We start from the raw sequence: 26825 nt of genomic DNA on the forward strand, positions 1-26825 counted from the left end.
TCTTGCCACTCTTCCATAAAGGCCAGATTTGCGCAGTGTACGACTGATTGTTGTCCTATGGACAGACTCTCCCACCTCAGCTGTAGATCTCTGCAGTTCATCCAGAGTGATCATGGGCCTCTTGGCTGCATCTCTGATCAGTTTTCTCCTTGTTTGAGAAGAAAGTTTGGAAGGACGGCCGGGTTTTGGTAGATTTGCAGTGGTCTGATGCTCCTTCCATTTCAATATGATGGCTTGCACAGTGCTCCTTGAGATGTTTTGAAGCTTGGGAAATCTTTTTGTATCCAAATCCGGCTTTAAACTTAACCACAACAGTATCTCGGACCTGCCTGGTGTGTTTCTTGGTTTTCATAATGCTCTCTGCACTTTAAACAGAACCCTGAGACTATCACAGAGCAGGTGCATTTATACGGAGACTTGATTACACACAGGTGGATTCTATTTATCATCATCGGTCATTTAGGACAACATTGGATCATTCAGAGATCCTCACTGAACTTCTGGAGTGTGTTTGCTGCACTGAAAGTAAAGGGGCCGAATAATATTGCACGCCCCACTTTTCAGTTTTTTATTTGTTAAAAAAGTTTAAATTATCCAATAAATGTTGTTCCACTTCACGATTGTGTCCCACTTGTTGTTGATTCTTGACAAAACAATTAAATTTCATATCTCTATGTTTGAAGCCTGAAATGTGGCGAAAGGTTGCAAGATTCAAGGGGGCCGAATACTTTTGCAAGGCACTGTATATATATTTTTTAACACTCACTTTCTTCAGGAATCGACTCATCGTGCACTTTGGTATCCCACTGCGCACAAAGCGCAGTCAGTCTGTTTGTCTCGTTGGCCATCTCCGACCTGGATGTCATAAAAGAATAATATATAAGTGCTACTTCTGTTCTAAAAGAAGTTACCAGATTAAATGCAGCTTTGAGATTCTTTACCTAAAGTATGGAACATCATGTTTTGATTCAACAGGGCTGCTTGGAATAGGAGGAGCCTCTATCGGAGTGGATTTCAGAGGAGAAGATTCACTTGGCTCAGCTGGAATTGCATCAGTGTCCTCCGCAGCAGGCAAGAAATTGAAGCTAGCGGCCGTAAACTTCGGGGAAAGAAATCGATCTGCCGAGCGAGGAGTGAGAGGTACGAATTCGAAGGCTTTCAAGCCTTCCGGTGCTTGGAAAACGAAGCCCTCAGGAGCGAACGAGCTGGGCTTCTCAACTGGTTCATCAGCTGCAAAAGATGTAAGACCCATAATTGTCGTTTGAGAAGAAGCGGCATTCTGTCAAATTTCACTATACTGTACCAATGCAGCTTTTTCCGATTTCTGGGGCTTGTGGCATCTCCAAAACAATCGCTCTGCTCCTTGTGATTCTCTGATCTAAATGTTTTAAAAGAGACGAGAGTACAAATGCTGGCAGCGAATGATCATGATTCAGTGGCATTAGTGCAGGGCTGCCACAAACTATTTTGTTGATGGTCGATTAATCAGTTTTGTAATTAGTCGACTAGTAAATTATATTATTTACCGTTTATTACTCTGGGCTTCAGGTTTTAGCTGAAAATGTGTATTGCTGCCAAAAATTTAAAAGTTGGTAATTTTTCACCCAAATGAAATAAAATGCTCTTAGATAATGTTTTGAACATTCTTGAATTACGAACCTTTCTGACAAACAAGCTTTTTTAAAGATTAAATTGACTAAGAGCCTAAAATAAGTCTGTTTTGCTTATTTTCAGCTCGGTATTTTTCTTATTTCAAGAAGTAAAATTCACTTGAAGCACTGGCAGATAATTTCACTTATTTCTTGTACATTTACACTGAAAACAAAGTAATTTATCGTAGTTTTCGGACTAGAAGGTGCACCTTACTATAAGCAGCCACCCACCAAATTTGACACGAAAACGACATTTGTTCATAGATAAGCAATGCAGGACTATAAGCCATAGCTGTCCTTATTGTATTATGGGATATTTACACTGAAAGATATTAACCGGTAACATTTTATTTGACAGCGGCATCATGTCGGCATCAAGACCAAATGAACCACCAATTGGCTGAAAGGCTTCATCGCTTCAAGAAGCTTCATTTGGCCATCACTTCCCCCTTGGGGGAGACAGCCAACCTATGCTGCCACCTGCTGTCAACACTGTTGTCGTCCAACATGCCTCCTAGAATGCATTGCAGCGCTACAGATGTAAATAACAATCAAAATTCATGTTCTGTGCTAATTATTTCTTCGGTTACTCTTCCTCTGGTGGTACAAAGTACTAGTGGGGTGTCAAGTGCTCATTTGTAGCCGTTTTTTTCATGATTCCATCCTTTTTTCCGCTCAGAATTGTGTGATTCCATAAGTTTTCCCTTCGTCCGGGTCTAAAAAGTTACTGACTAGCGCATCTTTTTTTTCTTGATTTCTTTTAGTGTTTGATTACACCAGAAAGTTGCCATTCAAAATGACTTGTTTGGAGCATGAACATCCTTAGAGACAGTTGATTCATAGTATAGTATATATAGTACATACTACTATAGTACTATATAGTACATAGTATACAGATTTTATTAAATGAAGTAAATGTTCTTAAAGAAATATATATTTTTTAAATTAATTTAAAAATAAGGAGAATATTTACAGTAGTCTGGTTCGAGCAAAGTTTTTAAAAAAAAATTATGATTAAGTTTTTGGACAATTTGAGGTCAATATTTTAATGAATTGTTAAAAAAAGTTGTCCAATTTGATTAACAATTAGTCAATGGCAGCATCCAATGAGTTAACACTAACATCACATACCTGGAGATTTGTTATCTGTTGGCTTTTTCACTGCGGGGGCTGCAGCAACAGGCTTATTGGCTGATCTGGTCGACACAATAGGTGTCACTACAATGCAAATAGGGAAATAAAATGAGTGTTGGTTGAGGATTAACATGACAAATTTAACAATGTTCTTCTGTGTTGTCACCAGCACAAATTTTGGGTTTAGCCACAGCGGAAGAAGGTTTGATGGTCGCTCCCCTGGTTTGTCTCATGGTAGGTGGATCTGAAAGGGGAACAATTATAGAATTTAATTTTATTGAATTAAAATGTCCTTTGTGATAAAAATAGACTGTACCTTTCTTTGCTGCTGTATTTAAAGTCTGTGTCTTCAGTGGCTGCAGAAACAAACAAAAAAACATTTTAGCGACCACTGTTGTTTTCACCAACACTGATGATAGCGAAAATATTTGGTTGACATTTTTTTCATGACGATCTAAAAATGTGGCTTGGGAGACAAGAACATAACAAGACGAATGCCAGTTTTCGTTTGACGAGATGACTACGAGATAAAAATGCGACATCGTTTCTGTCATATGTTCACAATGCATGACATTTTAATATTGTACGTGGAGTACGTCAGCTTGCATCGTGTCACTCAAGTGAGAAGTGAAGCCCTCTACGTCCTCACCGGAGTTTAGGATGTGTCTCAAGGTAGGCCACGCTCCATCTTGCTTGTTTGGAAACATGGTAAGGTTTCTTTTCTTGGCAAGAAAGAATATGCAATGTTGCTTTAGCCTTTAAAGGTCTGTATTGAGTGATCATCAGACGCTAAATGTAATCCTACAATAGCATAGCATTAGCTTCAGAATGGCGAGCGTCCTCTTAAAACACTAGCCAGTCTAAAGCAGAGCCACTTGTCTTTTTTGGTCAGTAAGTCTAGAGGATGTTAAATTTTTTATTTTTAACATACAGTTTGTGGCTTCTAGGTAGGTTTAATTGAAAAAGTACTGCTTTTCCTGTACACTTACAATATGTGCTCGTCTATGTTCTTTTGAAATTGTTGGAAACCTTTACGCAATAAAACTTTGAATTTTACAGACAAATATATTTTTGAGTAACTGTCGACTAAAATTATTATAAATTTGTGCGAGATTTTGTCGACTAAAGCTAGATGAAAACATTTTGAAATGACTAAAATAGAGCTGCAGCTATCGAATTTTTTAGTAGTTGATTAATTGATGAAAATAGCTAGTTCGAATAAAAAAAAAAAAAAATCTGATAAAGAACATAAAAAGCCTCAAATGGTATATACATAAAAAATACAAATAAATGAATGAGGCTCTAAGTACAATAAAAAAAAAAAAAAAAAGAAAACAACTGGCAAACTTATATAGCAAAAGTCCGCTAGCTTAAATGCTATAAAATGCTAACATTTTTACAGTGCTTTTAACAAATGGTGCAAACACATATTCCCACAAAAAACAGCTACATTTACCTATAAACTAAATTACAAGTGCATTGAAAAACACATTAGCTCAAACAAAAACTCAGCCATATTTGGTCTTAATAGGGAGCTGGATTTAGCCATGTGAAATGAGTTATGTCATACTCACTGTTGCCACTAGAGGGGAGTATCCACACAAATATAATAATAATAAATAAAACTAAATGACAACACTTTGAAAACAAACCATTACAACGCCACTTCAATTAAACGAATACTCAAAGCAGCAAAATTTAATTCAAATCTTTTTTCTAATCGAATTACTCAAGTTAATTGATTAATCGTTATAGCACTAGACTAAAATATGACTAAGACAAAATTAAAAGGGCTAGCAAATACAACAATGTTAGCGACTTAGCCAACTTTATCCACTTTGTTTCCCTCTTAATCTTACCTTCTGTAATGGCTGTTGCTGCTTCATGGAGCGAGTGACTCTGCTGCTCTGCATTGGAACAGTTTTTGCCTATCATGAAAAAGCATAATTATTACAACTTAAAATATTGCAGCACATCCCATCTTCCTGTTGAACGATCCAATCCGGTCATCGCATGCCTCAAAAAAAAAAGGAGTATTCCATGCATAAACGCAAAATACTTTGACAGAAAATGTCAGACTCGTAAAACAAGAGTGAGTTTTCGCTTACAGCCGAAGCTTCCGGTAGTGGAGGCAAGGGAAAGATAGTGTCTTTATGATGATATAAACCAGTCCTAAACACTTTCTTCTGTTCCCTGATTTTCTTTTCCTTTTCAAGGGCCTTTCTCTCTTTCCAGCGTGCAAGCTGCTTGAGTTTCTCCTCGCTGGCCTTGCCTGCAGATTAAAGATATATTTGAACAGAGGTAAGTGTATTTCTAAGAATGTGAGTACTATTGCCACCTCTGGTGTTAGCATTCAAAACGGAGGAAATTAAACAAATATACTTTTCGCAGGTTTTTCCTTGATGTTTGTTTTGTCTTTCATTGCAGACAAGTTGGTCACAACGGAGTCATCTCCTAGACACGAAAGCTCCTGGAGATCAGCTAGCGGTCTTCGTGCATCTAAAAGCCGCTCTCGATTCTCCTTCAGTGTTTGGCTCGATCGGCGGAACATTTTGACCCTCAGCATGGCCACGCTGTTGTCCCGGTGGCGCAAATTAGCAAATTGGGATTCCATGCTGATGATGTGCCTGTGGTGGAAAAACGAAAAATAAATGAAGGAAACTAGAGGTGCAGCAATTAGTGGATTAATCGACAAGTAATTGATTAGCAAATTAACAACTATTTTGATAACCAATTAATGGTTTAGGACCTTCACCTTAAACTTGTCTAAGTTCTAGAAAATTATAACATACATATATTTTCTCAGTTGTAAATATCAGATTCCGTCATTATATTTTTGTTAAAGCCAAGTAGGACATGAACAAAAATCTGCTTTTACTTTGGAAAACAACAATTTACATTTTTGCCAATTTTCGGACAGCTTACTGTCTAAACTAGCTTCTTAATAAGGCGGCAACAACTAATCCAACAATAAATTAGTTGTCAACGAATGTGATAATCGATACAGTTGTAGACTACAGTTAAATCAAGAAGCTGTAATAAAATATTATTTTTGAAGGAAATAGTCATCTATTTTGTCTTCATTGTTACTTACAACATGTTTAAAACAACTTCAAGGTAAATTGTGAAGGTAATTGAAAAAAGTGACATTTGTCCGATTAATCGATTGTGAAAAATCGTTAGTTGCAGCCCTAGTGGAAACTTAGTTAGGGAGTCCAAATACAGTGAGGAGCAGAAGTATTTGCACCCCTTGTGATTTTGCAGGTTCACCCACTTAGAAAATAGGTAGAGGTCTGAAATTTCAATCATAGATGCATTTCCACTCAGAGACAATGGAATTTAATGTGGTTCATATTTAGTATTTGCACCCCTGAGAATCAGCAAAAATTATGACACTCAAAGAGTTGTCAGTTTACCTTAAAAAAGTAATCCTTTACCCCAGTGGTCCCGGCCCGCGGCCACATTTGGTCCGGCCCCCTGAACAAAAACAAAAAACGAAAAAAAAAAAAAAAACCCCAAAAAAAAAAAACCCAAAAAAAAAAAATTTTTTTTTTTTTCAATAGTGTTATTTATTTCCTGGCTTTTTCTGTGAAGAACCCAAAGAGGGTTATTTGGTTATTATCTATTTAATTAATAGTGTTATTATTACTTATGTTTATTATTTTTATTTTATTTACTTTTGTTCGTGAAGAATTCAGAAAGGGTTATTTGATTGTGGCTTTCTAAAAAACAATAAATTTTTACTAGGGCTGTCAAAATTATCGCGTTAGCGGGCGGTAATTATTTTTTTAATTAATCACTTTAAAATATTTGACGCAATTAAGGCACATGCCAGGCTCAAACAGATTACAATGACAGCACAGTGCAATGTCAACTTGCTACTTGTGTTTTTGGGAGTTTTGTCGCCCTCTGCTGGCGCTTGGGTGCGACTGATTTGATGGGCTTAAGAACCCATGAGCATTGTGTAATTATTGACATCAACAATGGCGGGCAACTAGTTTATTTTTTGATTGAAAATTTTACAAATTTTATTAAAACAAAAACCTTAAGAGGGGTTTTAATATAAAATTTCTATAACTTGTACGAACATTTTTTTAAGAACTACAAGTCTTTCTATCCATAGATCGCTTTAAAAGAATGTTAATAATGTTAATGCCATCTTGTTGATTTATTGTTATAATCAGGGGTGCACATAATTTTTTTGCCCAGGTACTCAGAGGAGGACCTGGAGATGTGACTTGGTCCTCATTGAGCTTGAGAGCCGACCCGCCTGATGCGATAAATTTATGACAAGCTTTACTTAGAGCCAATTAACTTCAATTAATTATATTAACAATTAATGCTGGATTAACATCAACTGACACAACATAATTGCCATTACTTTGAAGTGAAATGTAAAGAAATAAAAAGCACCAATTCCAAATAAAGGGCATTATGCGGCTCCCACATTAACTCCAAGCCTTTTTAAAAGTGGGATGTCCTCCTCATAAGACCTCATTGAACGTGCATGTTTAGCTTTGTAAAATTCGAGCAAAAACACGTTTGTCAGTGCATGTCGCTGTTCATTACCTTTATTCCGCCACCTGTCCATAGGGCGAGTGGGGTCCTGTTTGACATCGATAGTTTGCTTAATTGCCACATGCTCTCTGTTTTTTTCGTGCTTTTCAAAGTTTGGATGGCTGAAATTCTTTGACCCGACATAAATTGCGCTGCTCTTATCGGCGACATTCGGATTCTCACGGCACATTTTGTACCGCATTTCCGTGCGAGCATCATTTGCTTCTAGCCATGATACCTCTTGTAGCCACTTTTCAGCAAAAGTCCTTTTTTTCGGTAGCTCCGGTGACGTCGCTGTCGTCTGTCTGTCTTTTGACGGGGGTGGGGGAACACGGAAGTAATTACTCAGTGTGGCGTGCCTCTTCGACATTTTGAGAAGTTATTTTCTCGTGTCCGCAGCAAATACAGTGGTCAGCCATCGGTACGCAAAAGCGTATGGAACCCGTTGAGGGCCAGCGCGTTTGTCTACTTCCAGTACGCATGCGCGCATGCGGACCACTTATGTGCACCCCTGGTTATAATAAACAAATACAGTACTGTATGTTGAATGTATATATCCATCTTGTGTTTTATCTTTCCATTCCAACAATAATTTACAGAAAAATATGGCATATTTTAGAGATGGCTTGAATTGCGATTAATTACGATTAATTTTTAAGCTGTAATTAACTCGATTAAAAATTTTAATCGTTTGACAGCCCTAATTTTTACATTTAGGCACTGAAATCGTCACACCTTTTCTGTTACAAACTAACCCCAGCCCCCCATTAGAGAAGGGAAAAGTTATGTGGCCTTACAGGAAAAAGTTTGGGGACCCCTGCTTTACCCCATGAGTAACCACCCACACACCACCCATTTCAGCTGTTTATTATCACCTGTGCATCCCACAGTCAGTCATAATCCAACTGCTACCATGGGCAATACTAGAGAGCTTTCAAAAGACACCAGAGAAAAAAATTGTTGAGCTCCACAAAGCTGGAAAAGTCTATTGGACAATTGAAAAGCAGCTTGGTGAGAATAAATCAATAGTTGCAGCATTTGTTAGAAAATAGACAAGGCTAAACATGACTGATAATCTCCCTCAGACTGGGGCTCCATGTAAAATCTCTCCTCATGGGGCATCACTCATGATGAGAAAAGTGAGGGCTCATGTGAAGGCCCTTCTGAAGTTTGCCAGGGACCAATCTGAATGATGCAGAGGGGTCATGGGGGAAAGTCATGTGGTCGGATGACATCAAAGTACTACTTTTTGGTGCAAAATGTACTAGTCGTGTGTGGAGGAAAAAGAAGGATTGATACAATCCCAAGAACAGTATCTCCACTGTGAAGTATGAGGGTGGAAACCTCATGCTCTGGAGCTGCTTTTCGGCAAAGGGGGACCGGACGACTGTACTGTATAAAGCAGAGGATGAATGGTGAAATGTATCGTCAGATTTTGAGGCATGACCTCCTTCCCTCAGTCAGAGACTTGAAGATAAGTCGTGGCTGGATCTTCTAACATGACAATAATCCGAAGCACACAGCCAAGCTGACCAAGGAGTGGCTGCGTAAAAAGCATCTCAAGGTTCTGGAGTGGCCTAGCCAGTCTCGAGACCTCAATCCAACAGAAAATCTTTGAATACAGCGGAAACTTTGCGTTTCTCAGCGACAGTCCCGAAACCTGACAGATCTAGAGAAGATTTGTGTGGAGGAATGGGCCAAAATCCCTGTTTCCATATGTGAAAACCTGGTGAAGAACTACAGAAAGTGTCTGACCTTTGTAATTCCAAACAAAGGTTTCTGCACTAAATATTAGCACCAATTTTCTCAGGGGTACAAATACTTATGAACCCCAGTAAATACAAATACATTATTGAAAAATTATACAATGTGAGTTCTGGATCTTTAAATTTTTTTTAGATATCATAAGTGGAAATGCATTTATAATCAAAATTTCAGACCTCTACCTATTTTCTAAGTGGGTCAACTTGCAAAATCACAAGGGGTGCAAATACTCCTGCTCCTCACTGTACATAATTTAGGATTTTTCTTCGGTTTCTTTGTATTTGCACCACTATGCCACTTGCACGTATTACTCGCGGTGTTGAATTTCAATGAGGGTGAAATGCGTTGTTGCTTTTAGTTTCATCTCCAAATTAATCGACTTTAACTCAGGAATAACAAATATCTCTTCTTGTGGGGGAAAACGTAAATTCAATTTGTATGTCTGCTACTTTCACTAGCCAATGTAGATTTTGGGGAATGTTATAAACGGGTTAAATTGCCTATTTACCATTGCACTCGAGTACATTTCATGGTGGGTACTTTGATACTGTACTTTCAAGTGAAGGACTTGAATCATTACTTTGCTCCCCATTGTATTTTTAAGTCAGGAGAAAAACGCGGAAGCTAAATGTGATTTCCATTACAGTAATAGTCTATTTGACAAAAGCTGTGCTTTAAATGTAATAGTTGGTCAAAAACCAAATTCAACTTCACGTGTAACAATATTCGGACTCACGAACTTCTTTAGTCTTTCAGGAGCAGATTGCGAAAGCAAATCCTTGAAAGGTTTCACAACATTATGGCAGATTAATTTTTAAAAGTCGTCTTACCTTGTGGTAAACTCAACAAAAGCGTAATTGAGGCGGAGGACAGACAACAACCTCAAACGGCAGCCAGTGAATATTTTTTAAACAAAATGTTAGGGATCTGATTGGCCTGACGTCATTCAAATGCTGAATCCTCATTGGCTTATTTAAAAAAAAAAAAACTTTATTGAAATTATTCAGGGTCTACAACACAGTTTGGTTGTAAATCACCAACTCAATATTAGATTTTGCAAAAAATAACAAAAATGGTAACGTCGAAATTAGATTACATCGCTCAAACAAGAAATGTCTTAAAATGTATTTTCACTGTGGGTTTAACACCAATCCCCAAAAAATGGGAGGGCTAGCAAGTCCCATTGACACAGATAAACGTCCAATTTATTTTGACTAAGTGGCAGCCATTGAGTACCGTCATTTTTGGACTATAAACCGCTACTTTTTTTTTTTTTAAAGAAAATGTTTTAATCCTGCGGCTTACAGTCCAGTGTGTCTTATTTGTTGTTTTCAGTTAATAGGTAACACTTTATTTGGCAGCAGCATCGTAAGACTGTCATAATAAGTGTCATCTGGCACATTGTAACAAACTCCATTGATGTCCAGCTCGGATCTTTTACATCCATTCAAAAGTGAGAGAATTTGCCGGATGACAGGAAATGACATCTGTCATAAGCCTTCATTGTTGCTCATGGCAGTGTCATTTCATAATTATGATGGTCTTATGGCGCTTCTGTCGAATAGTGTTACCAAATACCATAACTCGCAATTAATGAAACAACTGCAACAGTAACTGACGAAAAAATTAGCACACAAAATGAATTTTGATTGTTATTTACATCTGTATCGCTGCAATGCATGCTAGGAAGCATGTTGAACCACAACAGTGTTGACAGCAGGTGGCAGCAGAGGTTGACTGTCTGCCCCAGGGGAGCAGTAATGGCCAAATGAAGCTTCTTGAAGCAATGAAGCTTTGTATCTTATTGGTTCAAAGCTTCATGATGACTAATTTCCTCTTCTTGCAGTCGTCTGGACGTTTTTGTTGGTGTTTGGAAATATTGTACTACAGTAATTGCCTGGTATACCAGACTCACCGCTGTTCCAGCGATTGATTTCAGCGATTTCTCACAGTGTTTGAAAAATACAGGGAGAATAGTCTGGCTGTGCCAGGCAACTACAGTAAGGTCATTTTTGCAACATTACCTCAATAAAAATACAACATATGTAAGAAACAGTCTTACCAGAATATATAAAATATTGCATAATTTATTCAAATGTAGTAACATTGTTAAACTACAGTTTTCGATGATTTTGTGATAAAAGCCACCTTGAAAAGCAGTTATTCATATACCACTTTATCAAACAGAGAACAAGTGTTGAATGAAGATGCAGTGATATCTTGAAAAAACTGAAGAAAAAAAACTGATCAAGTACATTTATACATTTAATTACAAATAGAAATCACATTTTGAAAGTTAAATTAAAAATGATGAGAAAACTTTGTTTTTGCTTTTTTTTTTAAATTTTACAATGCAACTATTGCATTACACGTTGCTGCCGTGATACCCTGCAACACTGACAGTTTGTAGTGTGGACCAAGAGTCTTTGTGTATTTTCCATCAGTCCAGGAAAAATATATTGTTGAATTGCGTCGCACAAAGTCTCTTCACCTCTTCTGCGGAAGAAAAAGTAAAAGCAAGGTTATTTATAGGAGACTTGAAGTTGACAAGTTTGGCACAGAGACATACCATTGACTTCAATTAAATTGGCATTCTTCTGGTTTAAGATGACATACAGTTCTCGCTGGTCTGACTTTTTGCCAACAACCCAGTAGTCTGTCATAGCTTTTACTATGACTTCTTCATCTTCATCAACTCTGAAAGACACAACATGAAAAAAATAATAATAATAACAATTCCATTTTTGTGTTTTGTTAAAGGAAACTGAACATTTACCTGGCGAAGTCACAGTTGATGTCCCCTAAGATCTTCATGAGGTCCGGGTGGACAGACGTGAGGCATACGCTGGCTGTTTTCCTCATGTGTATTGTGCTTTTTTCTGCCAGGTTCATGTGGTTGAAGTAGATGAACTTAAACTGAGGCTCCTTGTCAGGCCTACAAAGATGACAGAAAAACTCTTTACATATCTCATTGGCAGCCTTTGACGGCGATAGACATTCAAATGGATTGGACGTCTATCGCCGTCAGTGGTACGTGAGTAAGTCACAATGAGGATGCGGCTTCTGATGCAGTTTTACTTGACAACGGTTACAATGAGGATGCTGTTTCTGATGCAGTTTTACTTGACATCGGGCAAATTAGGACAGGCAGCAGAGATGAAATTCAGGATGTCATTATTTATTCAGTAGCTTCTTCGCTAAAGTCGATGCTTTGATGCTTGGATTACAGTCACGGATGTATCTAAAAACAAGATGCTTGGGCGGATGGAAGTTCAACAGAAGTCGCTGAGTTAAAGCGCAAAAATGTTTGGGAAAAGTCCCAAATTTTGAAAGTTAAGCTGCGAAAAAAATTTTTTTAATAGTAGGGAAATGGTCAATTTACAGCAGTGAGTCTAAACCCCATCGGTGTGCTAATAACTAGTAAGCTTATGCTATTCGAGAGTCTCATGTAAATGTGATTTGCTTAGAAATTTCCCTCTGATTTCAGTACTGTAACTTTCGCACTAGAAGGCGTTCCTGACTATAAGCCACCCACCAAATGTGACACGAAAACAGCATTTGTTCATAGATAAACCACAGTATTATGTATTTATGGGATATTTAAACCAAAAGATATTAACCGGTGTTCAGCCATTCCTTACTACGTGGCGAAACGTTCTACACAACGCTCAGCGCGCTTGCGCAACCATCCGCACACATGCGCACATCGGTTAGAAGCGGCAAGTACTCACTATTTTTTTTTTTTGTCTTTTTTTTTTTTTTCATGGCCTCAAAGATACTTTCTGATTGTATGACCCTCTAATTTTTTAACCATTGTGTTTTTTTGTGTTGGCTTTGAAGCAGTTGACCAAACTAATCAAGCACGTATTTAAAATAACTACATTTAAGTATTTTCTTAAGGCATTTTTTTCTGTACGTTCTGCCTGTATGCATCGAAACAAAACAAGTTTAGAGCGCATGGTAGTACTTTAGGTGTCAAATTCGACTAATCTAGGACGTTTCGACAATGTAGGAGATTTTGGCAGAACACCGGTACCACTTTTGACAGCGGCATCTTATGACTGTCATAAGACCAAATGAACTACCATTAAGCTTTGAATCAATTGGTTGCAAAGCTTCATTGCTTCATTTGGCCATCACTGCTCCCTTGGAGGAGACAGTCAACCTCTGCTGCCACCTGCTGTCAACACTGTTGTTGTCCAAATTATCTCACTTTTAAATGGATGTAAAAGATCCAAGTGGGACATAAACGGAGTTAGTAACATACTTTGCAAGATGACACTTAATGACATCTGTCATTAGCATTTATTCATGATAATAATTAATATCTAATAATTATGACGCCGCTGTCCAATAAAGTGTCACCAAATACCCAAACTAGCAATTAATGAAACAACTGGAACAGTAACTCAGTAAATAATTAGCACAGAACATGAATTTTGATTGTTATTTACATCTGTTGCGCTGCAATGCATGCTTGGAGGCATGTGTTACCTATTAACCCAAATAAATCAACAAATAGACCGCAATGGACTATAAACCAAAGGATTCAAGAAGAAGGAAAAAAGTAGCGGCTTATAGTCTGAAAATTACGGTAATTTGCTGCTATCATGTGGAATCTTTATTCAATTACAATTCATTTTTTATTTTTGAGCTCGCTCTTTATCACGGGTGAATAGTGTGGATTCACGATAAATAATGTATTTATTGAGTTGATTTGTTGAATTTTTTATATTTACTACCAATTTTGTAATTAACTCATTTGCTCCCAGAAACGTATAAAGACGTTCTATTTTTAAATGCTTAACTGTCCCACAAACGTATTTATACGTCTTTTGCGTTTTTTTGTACAAGAAGCATCTAGAGCTTCCGATCTATCGCCGAAACAAAAAACAAGCCTCAAAACCAATTTTAAAGCAATAAAACTGGCCACTGGAGGGCAGTAGCGCATTTGTTAAGACCCCACAACCCAATTCAAACAATACAACTTTGTTAGGGAAGTTAGTGTGTCCTGCACGGAAACGCGCACAGCCAAACCAGTTCCCCCAGGAACATAAGTTCCCCAGGCGAACTAGACCATGGTCACCACAAAAAAAAGACTAAAAAAAAATCCATCTTTACGAGACAGTCGGCAATGAGGGAAAAGTTTAACCGCTGTCGCAGCCACCAAACGTCATCTCTCAGTTAGGTAAGTGTGAATAAATTGTTATTTTGCTATCAAAAGCTCTATTTGGCTGGTTGCTCATGTTATTTTGTAAAAGGAAAACATTATTCAGATGTTTGGGATGTCACTGAAGCAAAAAATAGCCGTGTTAAAGTCAAAGTTATGTTTGAAATTTTTGCGTTTACAAAAAGCTCATTTTCTCCGTTTTTTCATCAGAAATTGGAAAATTGCTCAAACTAAGCTATTTTCTAATGCTGATTTCTAAAGAATGGAAAAAGATATGAACTTACTTTTTTTTTCTGCTGAAAGAAGAGAGTCTAATCATTCTTTTGGTGGGTTCCATGTTTATATAGCAAGAGAACAGAATTTTTTGTGGGCCTTGCAAAATCAGTCAAAATCCAGTAAAATGGCCGGGAGCGAAGGGCCTTGCTCCGGTGAAAATGGCTGGGAGTGAATGAGTTAATAAGAAATTCATAATATTTTTTAAAAATAATAAAAATGACTTCAGCAACTATTTTTAAAAGGTGATGATATCCTGTATAAGTCTTAAAAAATTCATAAAAATATTGAGATTTTATGTTTGATAATTTTCACAACTTTCTCCAATTAAAAACTTTTTTTTGTTGTTGTTACAAGAACCACATCGAATACATATTTTGTTATAATGTTGGCCTTTGCTGAAAGCACTATTTTGGTTGAGAAAACCAATTGATTCCCTATGGGGTTAAGGTCTGTTGAGTTTGCCAGCGAATCAAATGCAATATAATATTGTGAGCAATGAACAATGAAGCAATGAAGAAGTAAATCAGTGGATCAATGAATTCATAGAATATATCAATTACAGTGTTCAACAACTTTGCTGATATTTTTGTTTAGTTGTGACTCAATAGATACGAGTAAGACTGTACTAAACTTAAGTCTTTTCTATAACTTTGGTTGAAAAAAAAAACACATTTTCAGTAATGCGACTACAAACAAGAATGCATCTACTGACCCCGATATCCTACGGTTGATGGTGAACTGTTCGCATATATCAGAAGCCAGCAGGGTGAGCTGCGGTCCCACCAAGCCATCCAACTGCTCACAGAACTCCCTTGTCATCTCCACAGAAGCTGCATTAGAAATGAATGAAGTAACTTTTGGGACAACTGTAATCTACGGTGAGAATTGGGTTAAAACTATTCAAAATTAGACGCTTACCATTAACCATAAAACAGGCGGCGGCGCTCATAGCCTAGAAAAAAGCAGGCCATAAACGAGAACAAGGTCACTTAGGTTTGAAATGACATTAATGTGCTGAGAATCATGGGACGCGCACGCTCATCATTTTGAAATGTATGTCTAATCCTCAAAAATCCATAACGTCCGTTAGCGCTGCGGCATATTCCACGCACATTTCATCCACTCACACGATGAAATTTTTCAGCAACTTATCTTTAATGTCACTAAAGTTCAAAGCCTCATACTTAATAACCTGTTGACGACAGTTAAAGGTCCCAGTAGTTCATTTCAATACTCCAAATAGTTTTAAAAGAAATGCCATAGTAAGAAGAACAGGAATTTATACATATTAAAAAAGTTAGCATTGTTTTAGGATGCATCGAAAATAGAATCAAATCCATATCTTGAGAGATTCCCAAAGTGAAGATAAGCGTTTGCCAAAATACTACCTTGTACACAATGAGGTGCAGCTCCTCATGGCCGTCCTCTGCGTTCACAAATATTTTGGGAAACCGAAATTTGGCCTCAGGGTCTTTAATATTGGATGGTCCTGTCAAAAACCTGCAGAGAACATCAAACATATGAAAGTATGAAGGAACTGTGTAGTTATTTTTTACCCATTGCAGAACACTTTGCTCCTGACACTCCTATTGGGCGTTGCTTGCCTTCGTGCGTATTTGTTGCTAAATTATTGGTAATAATGTAATATAAAAATGCTTGATGCATTTGCTATGTGGGAACAAAAATATCAGAGTCTCAGCAGATGGCTACCGTTATTCGTGCATTTTTTGTGCACAATGCGCAAAATGTGCGCAACAAGAGTAGAAATTAACCCCAGATATTAATTTTTAAATTGCCCTCTAGAAAGAAAAAAAAAACCCTAATAAATTGATTAAATTGATTTATCGTTTTAACTAGAGGTTGACTGATATATGGACTTTTTTTCCCCAACATCGGCCATCGGTCGATTAAAAAAAAAAAAAAACGCAGATAAAAAAAGATTTTGATTCGGCATCTTTGTTGCAACTGTGGCCGCCGCTGACTGACGGTAGCATCCCGGAAGGATCCCGCAGCAGCTTGAAGACGGGCTGCTAAATGCCAGATCTCTCGCACACCCCATACTGGATGTAACCCCAGACCATGATTTTGCCACGACCAAATTTCACTGATTTCTGAGTGAATCTCAGACTCATGCGGGCTCCAGTAGGTCTCCTGAAATATTTGCGGCGACTGTGGTGTAATTCAATGGAAGATTCATCTAAAAAATCCACCTTTTTCCACTTTTCCAGCATCCATCCTTTCGACAGGCTGTGGGCCTTGGCAAATGCCACACGGTTTTTTGATTGTCTGCACCCTGAGAGATCTGCAGGGTGGAAGGCAACATAAATAGTCTGAAATACCAATAAATCTTAGCTGCCTCTTACATTCCTAACCATAAAAAGGGACACATTTTGCAGCAGGATGGCTCTCCATCGCATACTTCAATCTCTACCACAAAGTTCCTCAAGGCAAAGAAGATCAAGATCCTCCAGGACTGGCCAGCCAAGTCACCAGACATGAACAGGATGAAAGAAGAAGCATGGAAGACGAAACCCAAGAATGTTGGTGAACTCTGGGAGGCATGCACGACTGCTTTGTTTGATGTTCCTGATGACTTCACCAATAAATTGTATGAATCCTTGCCGAACCACATGTATGCAGTCCTTCAAGCCCATGGAAGTCATTCAAAATATTAAATTTGGATCTCACAGCACCACTTCTCAATTTGCTTATGTTATGTAACATATTTTTGTATTTGAAGTACATTTTTTGTTCAATTTTCACGCTAATTTCTGTAGGCGAAAAAACTTTTGTCTTGCCAAAATTTGCCCTTTATGTCTTCATTAAATGATCAATCTTTTTTCATTGAAACAAATATATTTTTGTACATTCAACATCATTTGGGAGGGTCTTAGCTTTCATATGAGCCATTTCTGAAACCAATTGAATAATTGAAAGTCAGGTTATTAGCAATTGTTTCTACAAAATGGATAAGCGACAAGACTTTAGTCAGGGACTGTATTATCTTGAATGAGAAAATATGCAATGTTGCTTTAGCTTTTTACGATGTTTACCGAGTGATCCTTACACTCCAAATGTAACTTGTAGCATAAGCATAGCATTCACGTTAGCATTAGCTTTAGCATCGTGAGATCCTATAAACTCTCACTTGTCCAAATCTTATTGTGACGTCCTAGTGTGTTTAATTTATTGCTGCAAAAATTATTCGATTAACTCGAGTAGTTCGATTAGAAAAAAAGATTTGAATTCAATTTTGCTGCTTCGAGTATTCGTTTAGTTAAAGTAGCATTGTCATGGTTTGTTTTGAACGTGTTTGCATTTAGTTTTATTGATTTGGGTGGATACACTGCCCTCTAGTGGCAACAGTGAATATGAAATAACTTTTCACATGGCTGAATCCAGCCGCTCCATGTTAAGACCAACATAAGTTTTTGTTTGAGCTGATGCTTTTTTTAATCCATTCATAATTTAAGTTTATAGGTATATTTAGCCGTCTTTTGTGGGAATATGTGTTTGAACCATTTGTTAAGAGCACTGTAGAAAAAAAAAAGTTCGCATTCTATAGCATTTAAGCTAGCGCACCTTTTCTATGTAAGTTATCCAATTGTTATTTTGTTGTACTTAGATCCTCATTTATTTGTTTTTTTAGTACCGTTTGAGACTCAGCTCAGGTATTTAATTTTTGTATTTTCCTTATCCCATTACTCGATTATTCAAACTAACTAGTTCATTGATTAATCGACTACTAAAATAACCAATAGCTGCAGCCCCAGTCTAATTATTTGAAAATAATGTACTGTTCTTGTTGAGTGTTTATAATCATAAAAAGTAGCGCTGTGTTCGTTGTTTTTTTAGCACTAGACCGAATTAATCCTTTAAGTGTCAGGTCATCACTGTGTATTTGAAGCTGTTGAAACATTTTTTTTAAAATTGCCTTTAAAATCTACGTGCTTTAAAAAAAAAGTATCGGCCTCAAATATCAGCTTACAAAATTGGCTTTGGATATCGGCAATTGGCTCAAAAGTTTTTTAGATATCGGTATCAGCACTTGAAAATCCCATATTGGTCGAGTCCTAGTCTTAACAGACCATTTAAATCAGTGTTTGTTACACCCATTATTTTTGCTAAAGCTCATGTATTGCATCACATTAAAATTGGCTGCCACTGATGGCTTTTTAAGTCAAATCATATTCTTTTGTCTAGCAAGTGTAAATGCATTGTTGAAGGCTTACCTTCCATAGTGCAACAAATTGCCTGCAACCTCTGGCCTCAGAGGAGAGTCCCTACCGGCCAACTATAATCAGATGGTATAAGGAATCAAATAAGAGAAAACTGTGCGACACAATGTACAAAAAATGTATCACCTCAGGCTCAGAGTGCCTTGGGAACAGCGATGTGGTCAGGTACTTGTACAGGATCCTCATATCATCTTGTTCTAGACCGCTCCTGGAAACACAAAGACAATTTCACACCCGCGGAAACAGTGTGCGCCGAATACACTTGCTTTCCCGTTACCAAATGAGCTGATCGTTATAGAGGAATGCTGTGTATTTGACGAGGCTGAGACTCTCCTCCACGCGGTTGACGAACGACTGGATCTTCAGGTATGTCATCTTGTCTAGAGGAAAGAAGCTGATGCCTCCAAATACGTCCAGGAGGTCACATGACTGCAAGTGGAGAGTCTGTAGATACTGGAAAGACCAGGATAAAGACCAGATTAACTCATTGGCTACCTTCCGTTCATTGCTGAAATAGCTTTGAAACATTAAGATTAGGGCTGTCAAAATTATCGCGTTAACGGGCGTTAATTAATTTTTTAAATTAATCACGTTAAAATATTTGACGCAATTAACGCAGATACCCCGCTCAGAGAGTTTTAAATGACAGTACACGTTGAAACGCTCACTTGTTGTGTTTTATGGAGTTTTGCCGCCCTCTGCTGGCGCTTGGGTGCGACTGATTTTATAGGCATCCATGAGCATTGAGTAAATCATTATTGACATCAACAATGGCGGGCTACTAGTTTATTTTTTGATTGAAAATTTTACAAATTTTATTAAAACGAAAACATTAAGAGGGGTTTTAATACAAAAGTTCTCTAACTTGTACTAACATTTTTCTATTAAGAACTACAAGTCTTTCTATCCATGGATCGCTTTAACAGAATGTTAATAATGTTAATGCCATCTTGTTGATTTATTGTTATAATAAACAAACAGTCCTTATGTACCGTGTGTTGAATGTATATATCCATCTTGTGTCTTATCTTTCCATTCCAACAATAATTTACAGAAAAATATGGCATATTTTATAGATGGTTTGAATTGCGATTAATTGCGATTAATTACGATTAATTAATTTTTAAGCTGTAATTAACTCGATTAAAAATTTTAATCGTTTGACAGCCCTAATTAAGATGAAAAATTCTTTACCCTGTAAAAGAATTTTTCAAGCTTCTGAGTTAGCAACTCTACTCCGCCTGCCTCCATGGCTCTACCAAAGGTACCATTGAAAAGCTGGAGCAAAGGAACGTCATCACACAAAAATATAATACATAAAGAAAAGTCCATTAAGTATAAATGTGAGTGGACTTGAATTGAGAAAAAGGGCTTACCTTATACATACTGTAGCACTGCTTTACCACTGCTCCATAAACTGTGTCCTACGAGAAGATAATAATAATAATAACAAATTTTATTTCTAGAGCGCTTTTCAAAACACACAAAGACGCTTCACAAGAGACATGGAATCACAGTACGATAAAAAGGTATTAAAAGGATAAAAAATTAAAAGCACCATAAAAAGAAGTAAAAATATAACAGAGCTAGGGGTTATGGTGGGTAAGAAAGAGTGAACAGGTGTGTTTTCAGTCTAGATTTGAAAAGTGATAGGGTAGCTATGCTGCGAAGATCAGTAGGGATCGGTAGGGAGTTCCAGAGCTGGGGGGCGCAATGACTAAAAGCTCCTGAACCAAAGATGGAGAGGCGGACACGGGGGACAGAGAGGGGAAGAATAGTGGTGGAGCGAAGTGAATAGGTTGGATTGTTTAGACGGAGAAGATCACAAAGGTAGGGAGGGGCCAGGGCATGGAGTATTTTGAAGGTGATGATGAGGATCTTGTAGTTGATTCCTTGTTTGACGGGAAGCCAGTGAAGTTGACGGAGGATGGGGGTGATGTGGTGTGTTGCGGGGGTTCGAGTGATGAGGCGTGCTGCTGAGTTCTGGAGGAGCTGCAGTTTCTGGAGGGACTTGTTAGGGAGACCGAAGAGCAGTGAGTTGCAATAATCGAGCCGGGAGGTTATTAGATTACAGACCAGGGTGGAAGCGGTATGGCGTGTGAGAGAAGGGAGGACGCGAGAAATGTTGCGAAAGTGGAAATAGGCTGATCTGGTGATGCTTTTTATATGTGACTGGAAGGAAAGTGTGCTGTCGAGGATGACACCCAGACTCTTAACCTGAGACGAAGGAGAGATCGGTAAATTCTTGATGGTAATAGAGAACTTATGGACATTAGAGAGCGTTGCGGTGGTTCCAACTAAGAGGACTTCTGTTTTGGAGCTGTTAAGTAGGAGGAAGTTGGAGGAGAACCAGGAGTTAATGTCATCTAAGCAGAGGGTGAGGGAGGAAGGTGGGAGGGAGGCGGTTGGTTTTGAGGATATGTAGAGCTGTGAAAGTGAATGTTGTGTTTGTGGAAGATGGAACCGAGGGGGAGAATGTAGATGATGAAGAGGAGCGGCCCCAGGACAGAGCCCTGGGGCACGCCAGCAGAGACAGGGAGGGAACTGGATTTATGGGGGCCAAGTTTGACAAATTGTGTGCAGTTGGACAGGTGGGAAGTGAACCAGGAAAGGGGTGTGTGGGTGATACCAATGGAGGAGAGTCGGTCGAGAAGGATTGTATGGGAAATTGTGTCGAAGGCGGCAGTGAGGTCGAGGAGGACGAGAATTGATAACAAACCGGAGTCGGATGCTATGAGGAGGTCGTTTGTAATTCTAAGTAAGGCTGTTTCGGTGCTATGGAGGGGGCGGAAACCGGATTGAAAGTGCTCGTAAATGTCATTGGTAATTAGGTGGTTATGGAGTTGGGATGCAACGGTTTTTTCAAGAATTTTGGAAATGAAAGGTAGGTTGGAGATGGGGCGGAGGTTATTGAAATTGGTGGGATCCAGGTTGGGTTTCTTTAGAATGGGTGTGATGGAAGACGAAGATAAAAATATGAGGCATGACAAAAGACTTGAGGTTGACAGTATTTAAAAAGAGAACAAATACTCACAAGTATTTCCTCCTCCTGATATTCTATGGTGGGTGGTTTTCCATCTTTGTTTGGTTTTTCGATCATTGGGTTCCGAACCACCTACACAATAAATTAACACTCAAAACAAGCGGGCTTTGTGAAGATATTCAAGTAAAAGTTTTCAACATTTTACCATGACCATCCAAAAATTGTCCTCAGGCTCAAAGAAAAACTGCCGGTTTTTCTGCGTATGCAGGGATTTTGCTGGTTTTGTCGGGCAGAATGTTCTAAAAAACAGATATATACCTTAGTTTGATTTTTGCTGACTGCAATATTTTCTGTTTTATCGTGACTACCTGGTGAATTGGACAATAGCTTCACAAAGGCCAACATTTCGTATCTTCTCGTTAGTCTCCACTTCGTTGGGGTGATAAAATAGAATCTTTTTCTCTTCCTGAAGTTAAAAAAAAACATTACATGAGTTATAATCAACCATTTGAGGCGAATGAAAAACTCGTTATCTGTCACGTGGAACTCACCTCGCCTTCCCGTGGACCAAATGTTGGATTATAAACGAAGAAATTAAGTAGAGAAGCCGTATACTGTTTCTCTTGCGTTCCTGAGGCCATTCTGGGGCTACAAGACAAAAGAACAAGAATATTTACAAGTAAATACACATGCTCACTATGTACAGTTAAAAAGAGGAATCTGTTTTTACCTAATCATCAGCATCAGTGTCACGTTTGTCTGGATTTCCTTTGCGCGGATAAATATTTTGCTAGCATGCCGTTTGCCTGTGGAGTGAAATAAGGGTACTTTTAATATATGGTGGAAAACACAGGCAAAGCAGAAAAAGCAGTTTCTGCTCTTTCTTGTACCCCTCTTTAAAATAAACTGCTGTATTTTAAGCGAAAAGAACTGTTGTGTTTGATAGAACAATATGTCTATATGCTGCCATAGCAGATTCATGGCGTATTAAGTCCCCGAACTACTTTTAATTTGTCTGTTTTACCCTGGAAACCCCGTTTACAGACGTCGCGCAACCGCTTTTGTTTCAACCTAGCCATAAAAAGAAGGTAAGTAATCGTATTTATTATTCGAAATGTCTGTCATGTTTAGCTTTGAATCATTAATTGATCTTATAGTTAAAAAAAAAAAAAAAAAAACGACTTAAAAAATTATTCACGTATTAAACAAATTATGTCACAACGAAAAAATTAACTTCTGTAAAAAAAAAAAAAAGTCATGGATATCTACTAGTGATGCACGATAATACATTTTTCAACCGATACCGATAACCGATAATTTCCTCCTCATTCCTACCGATAACCGATAATGTCAAGCCAATAATTCTATTAAAAGATTTATGTAAAATTTTAAACAAAAGAAAATATTACTGTGCAAAAATATAATTTATTGCTTCTTTTTTTTTTTCCAACATAAAATATGAACAAGTCGTCAATTCCAACGTCTAAATAATGACATTGTCTGACATTGTGTAATGGTAAACTTTTGGCAACAATTACTTACAGAGTAAATACCTAAGTTGCACAAAAATGCCTTTAAAAGTAAGCCATTCCTAACATAACATTAATACACTGCAAAACACACTTCCTTATAACTAGTCAGTTTTAAGTGTAAATCATTTGGAAATAAGTGAAATTATCTGCCAGCACTTCATGTGTATTTCTCTCAGATTTCTTGGAAGAAAAATAGCTAGCTGAAAATAATCTTAACAGCCTTATTTTAAGCAATACATTATTATACTTAATCCTAAAAAAAACTTGGAAGAAGAAAAGATTTTGAATATTTGTGGCTACAGAATATTATTGTTATTTCATTACAACAGGAATGTGCATATTTAAATTAATAAGTGTTAATAAGTGCCAATAAGTTTAGATTATCTACTGTGACTGTAATTGAGCAGACAAATAAGTTAAATTAATTTGAAAAGTTATTGCTAATGTTATATGCTTTGTTGCACACTGTGAAAATGATTAACTCAAAAGAGCGAGATGTCATGTACCCATTCTGCAGCGCTTTGTTTACATTTGCGGCACTCACGAGTCGTGACATTCGCTTTACAGCAGCTAAACTGATAAACGGCAGTACTATTTGGATGCAGTTGGAGCTCGCATCTCCGTGCGTGTTGTTTTGTGCCTGAGTTTTGTTAAGCCGAAAATAAAGGCGGCATTACAAAGTCATCTGACCGCTCATCATTTTACATACTTAATGTATTATTGACGGGCTGACTTCGTTTTCTCCATGTTTAAATTATCATCTAAACACTGTGCCGTCATGATAAGCTTGCTTACTGGACATCACTTTTCCAAATGTAGTGGTGAAAATGTGATTGGCATGTTTTTCATGATGAATGGTGGTCGTATAAACTGCATTATTTTTTTATCCAGGGCTTTGGCTCTCGGGTCATTTCGGTAAAAAAAAAAAATCGTGTCTCGTCTCGGCGGCGGCTACGTTCGTACCGGATAATCCGCCCGCACCGGCCGGTTTGCCGCGGCGTATTCGGGGCCTGGCTCTGCTCACACGCCGTGAGGGAACGCTCGAGAAACCGGGGTGTTCGCCGGAGGTCCTGAAGCCGGGGAACCGGGCTCTGCCCGCCCCGCCGATGGCGAGGCGGCGGCCTGCCGGACCGGCCAGAGCGGCAGGCTCCGTCGGAAGACGGCTACTTGCCGACTATCGGTCTCCAGTCGTGCCGGTGTTTAGCCTTAGATGCGAGTTTACCACCCGCCTTGGGCTGCTTTCCCAAACAACCCGATTCTGAATCGTCACAAGCCCCAATTTTAACTTAGTGTTTACAATAGCTTTAGCATTCCCGCTAGCAGCAGCAGCCTGGCATTCGTTCCAAAAATCTTTGTGATGCAGTTTTAAATGGATGCTGGGTTAGTGATTTTGAATGAGGACGCTTTCTTTCGGCCTCTTGGAACTTCTGCGGTACATGTTTCGCAAATGGCGATAGCGTCGTTTTTTTAGTAAAAGCCGCCATAATATTCAACTATTTCTTGTGGTGTAACTCCGCCTCCTCAACCCCTCCTCCCTCAGGGGCTTCAGAGAGGGGAGGGGTTGAGGAGGCGGCGTGCTGAATTCTTCGGTTGTGCACATTTGGAGGCTAAATCAAGTATATAATTATCGGATTACATTATCGGTTGAATTTTTTATTATCTGGATTATCTGTGTGACGTCATAATTGCCATTATCGACCGATAATTATCGGCCACCGATATTATCGTGTATCTTTAATATCTACCTCATAACTATAGCTTGATTGTATTTTTTTCATTATTGTCGCATTTTTCCCAATATTTTAGATGATAAATAATCGATCCAAGCATGAAAAAATTGAAGAAAAAGAAAAAAACGTTTAAAAGGGTAAATATATGAAAATCTCGACCACTCCTGGATGCCTGCGATTTCTGCATCGCGACCCTTGTTATATTACCATGTTTCACCCATAAAATCCCCCAAAAATCCAGCCTTGGCCATTCACAGCTGTGTCTTGATACTCGGTGATACATGCTACATGGAGTTTTTGGATCGAAAAGAGGTAAGTACTCGATAATATCTCGTTAAAATCGTGGCGTCTCTAATTATGCTCTCGCGTACTCTCGCCTCCAGTTAGGGTTTTGGTGTTTAATTATTTTTCTTAAATGCCCTCCAGTTCAAAATTTTTCTTCCCCCTGAAAATTGCGATTTTAAGCTTTCCAATAATTTATCAGACATGCATATAGGACAATTTTGAAATTTAGCCAAATCGGGGGTCTCAGAGCGGATCTTCAAGTCACCTGAGTGTTTTCCTCCATATATATTTTAAAAAGACCATTAAATCCCTTTTGACTTTGTGAGTGAAAATGGTCTGTTTACAGGTGTTTAACAAAGCAGACATATGTTTACATTTATATATAAGTTGCTAAAGTGTTAAAATTGACCTTACCATGTAGTGCTATTGACAAGACAGCGAAATCGTGTTACTGCAGTTAGAGATATAGTGCAACATACCTACTGTACGACTTACTAATAAATCAGCATATACTGTACATGTTCTAATAAATCACACTGATGTTTTGACCCATTATACCAATCTTTTTAAAACATTTTTATTCTGAACCTGTTAGTATAAATCCATTTAGCAAAGTGCAAAAAGTAGAACGTCCAATGCAGCTAAAATGCACTTAGCAAGTTAGCTTAGCTGAGTTTCCGGTGTACTGGTGCGAAAGAAAACGAGAAAAGTAACAGACAGACGAATCATCTCACCTTAAAGGGCATAAATCAGTGGGATGAAGAGCACGTTGTCATGTTACAACACGGAAAATGTGACGGATAAACAAGACGAGAGAGTTTACATCGTCTACTTCCTGCTTTTGACAGCTGAGTGGCACGTCTAAAACTGTCCGGGTGGAAAGCAGCGGAAGGACGACATACAGTAAGTTGTTCTATCAGCAAAACATAATGATAGTTTTAAAGCGCATGCAGAACTTTGGTCAACATGTTGAACGGTCCATAGATTCTGACGATATAATAACATTAAGCCAAAAATATCACGGTTTCACGGTATTGCAATTACAGCTTTAAAATGTGTTACTTTGCGATATCTAGGTGAAAAAAAAAAAAACCAAAAACTTTCCATTGAACAGAATTTTTATTTTTCAAACCATATTAGCAAATTGGAACATAAGTATAATGGTTAAGTTAAAATGAAATTAAAAAATAACACAAAAATAACTGAAATATTCTCAACAAAATTAAAATAAATGCAGTTCTTAGGTGAGCCTAAACCCATAGCCACAGCTCAACATCACATTATTACTGTCAGAACAAAAATAATTGAATTATTTTCCATGAAATGCACGTGTGTATGACTTGTATCATGTTTACATTATACACACACTTTCTCAACACAGACAGTTGCCAGAGAGAGAGAAAAAAAACCACGTTTTACCATGCTTGACACACTAAACACTAGGGGTGTATTGGTACATAAAAATCTCGGTTCGGTACGTACCTCGGTTTTGAGGTCACGGTTC

The 26825-nt window shown here is 38.0% G+C and overlaps 2 protein-coding genes across 2 annotated transcripts in view; both read right to left on the reverse strand.

Moving 5' to 3' along the window:
• dlgap5 (discs, large (Drosophila) homolog-associated protein 5) overlaps nucleotides 1–10061 on the reverse strand; it is a 17193-nt gene extending 7132 nt beyond the window's left edge. Inside the window, exons 1-10 of the mRNA XM_057825860.1 lie at nucleotides 9938–10061; nucleotides 5169–5413; nucleotides 4895–5058; nucleotides 4646–4714; nucleotides 3103–3142; nucleotides 2953–3030; nucleotides 2784–2870; nucleotides 1304–1378; nucleotides 942–1230; nucleotides 767–855 (exon numbers count right to left, since the gene is read on the reverse strand). Coding sequence (XP_057681843.1) covers nucleotides 767–855; nucleotides 942–1230; nucleotides 1304–1378; nucleotides 2784–2870; nucleotides 2953–3030; nucleotides 3103–3142; nucleotides 4646–4714; nucleotides 4895–5058; nucleotides 5169–5400 — 1123 coding nt within the window. The 5' untranslated portion in view covers nucleotides 5401–5413; nucleotides 9938–10061. The remainder of the gene's footprint in view (nucleotides 1–766; nucleotides 856–941; nucleotides 1231–1303; nucleotides 1379–2783; nucleotides 2871–2952; nucleotides 3031–3102; nucleotides 3143–4645; nucleotides 4715–4894; nucleotides 5059–5168; nucleotides 5414–9937) is intronic.
• Nucleotides 10062–11178: 1117 nt separating this feature from the next.
• ccz1 (CCZ1 homolog, vacuolar protein trafficking and biogenesis associated) lies at nucleotides 11179–26216 on the reverse strand. The gene is made up of 17 exons (XM_057825869.1): nucleotides 26056–26216; nucleotides 22505–22580; nucleotides 22326–22422; nucleotides 22143–22240; nucleotides 21980–22073; nucleotides 21826–21906; nucleotides 20168–20215; nucleotides 19986–20069; nucleotides 19069–19244; nucleotides 18918–18999; nucleotides 18786–18847; nucleotides 15942–16053; nucleotides 15472–15505; nucleotides 15266–15383; nucleotides 11884–12042; nucleotides 11677–11804; nucleotides 11179–11603 (listed from the first exon to the last, which is right to left on the reverse strand). The coding sequence occupies exons 2-17, from the start codon at nucleotides 22516–22518 to the stop codon at nucleotides 11548–11550; spliced, it is 1443 nt and encodes a 480-aa protein (XP_057681852.1). The 5' UTR covers nucleotides 22519–22580; nucleotides 26056–26216; the 3' UTR covers nucleotides 11179–11547.
• Nucleotides 26217–26825: the final 609 nt, after the last annotated feature.

Source organism: Corythoichthys intestinalis, chromosome 21, assembly GCF_030265065.1.
Source record: "Corythoichthys intestinalis isolate RoL2023-P3 chromosome 21, ASM3026506v1, whole genome shotgun sequence".
In the NCBI taxonomy this organism is placed as follows: Eukaryota; Metazoa; Chordata; class Actinopteri; order Syngnathiformes; family Syngnathidae; genus Corythoichthys; species Corythoichthys intestinalis.

Excerpts from the sequence above, each read along its gene's own strand:
- ccz1 (XM_057825869.1), bottom strand. Across the intron at positions 15,506-15,941 it reads TGCACCTCATTGTGTACAAG|GCTATGAGCGCCGCCGCCTG; the intron begins GTAGTATTTTGG and ends GCTTTTTTCTAG. Across the intron at positions 12,043-15,265 it reads ATCAACCGTAGGATATCGGG|GCCTGACAAGGAGCCTCAGT; the intron begins GTCAGTAGATGC and ends TCATCTTTGTAG.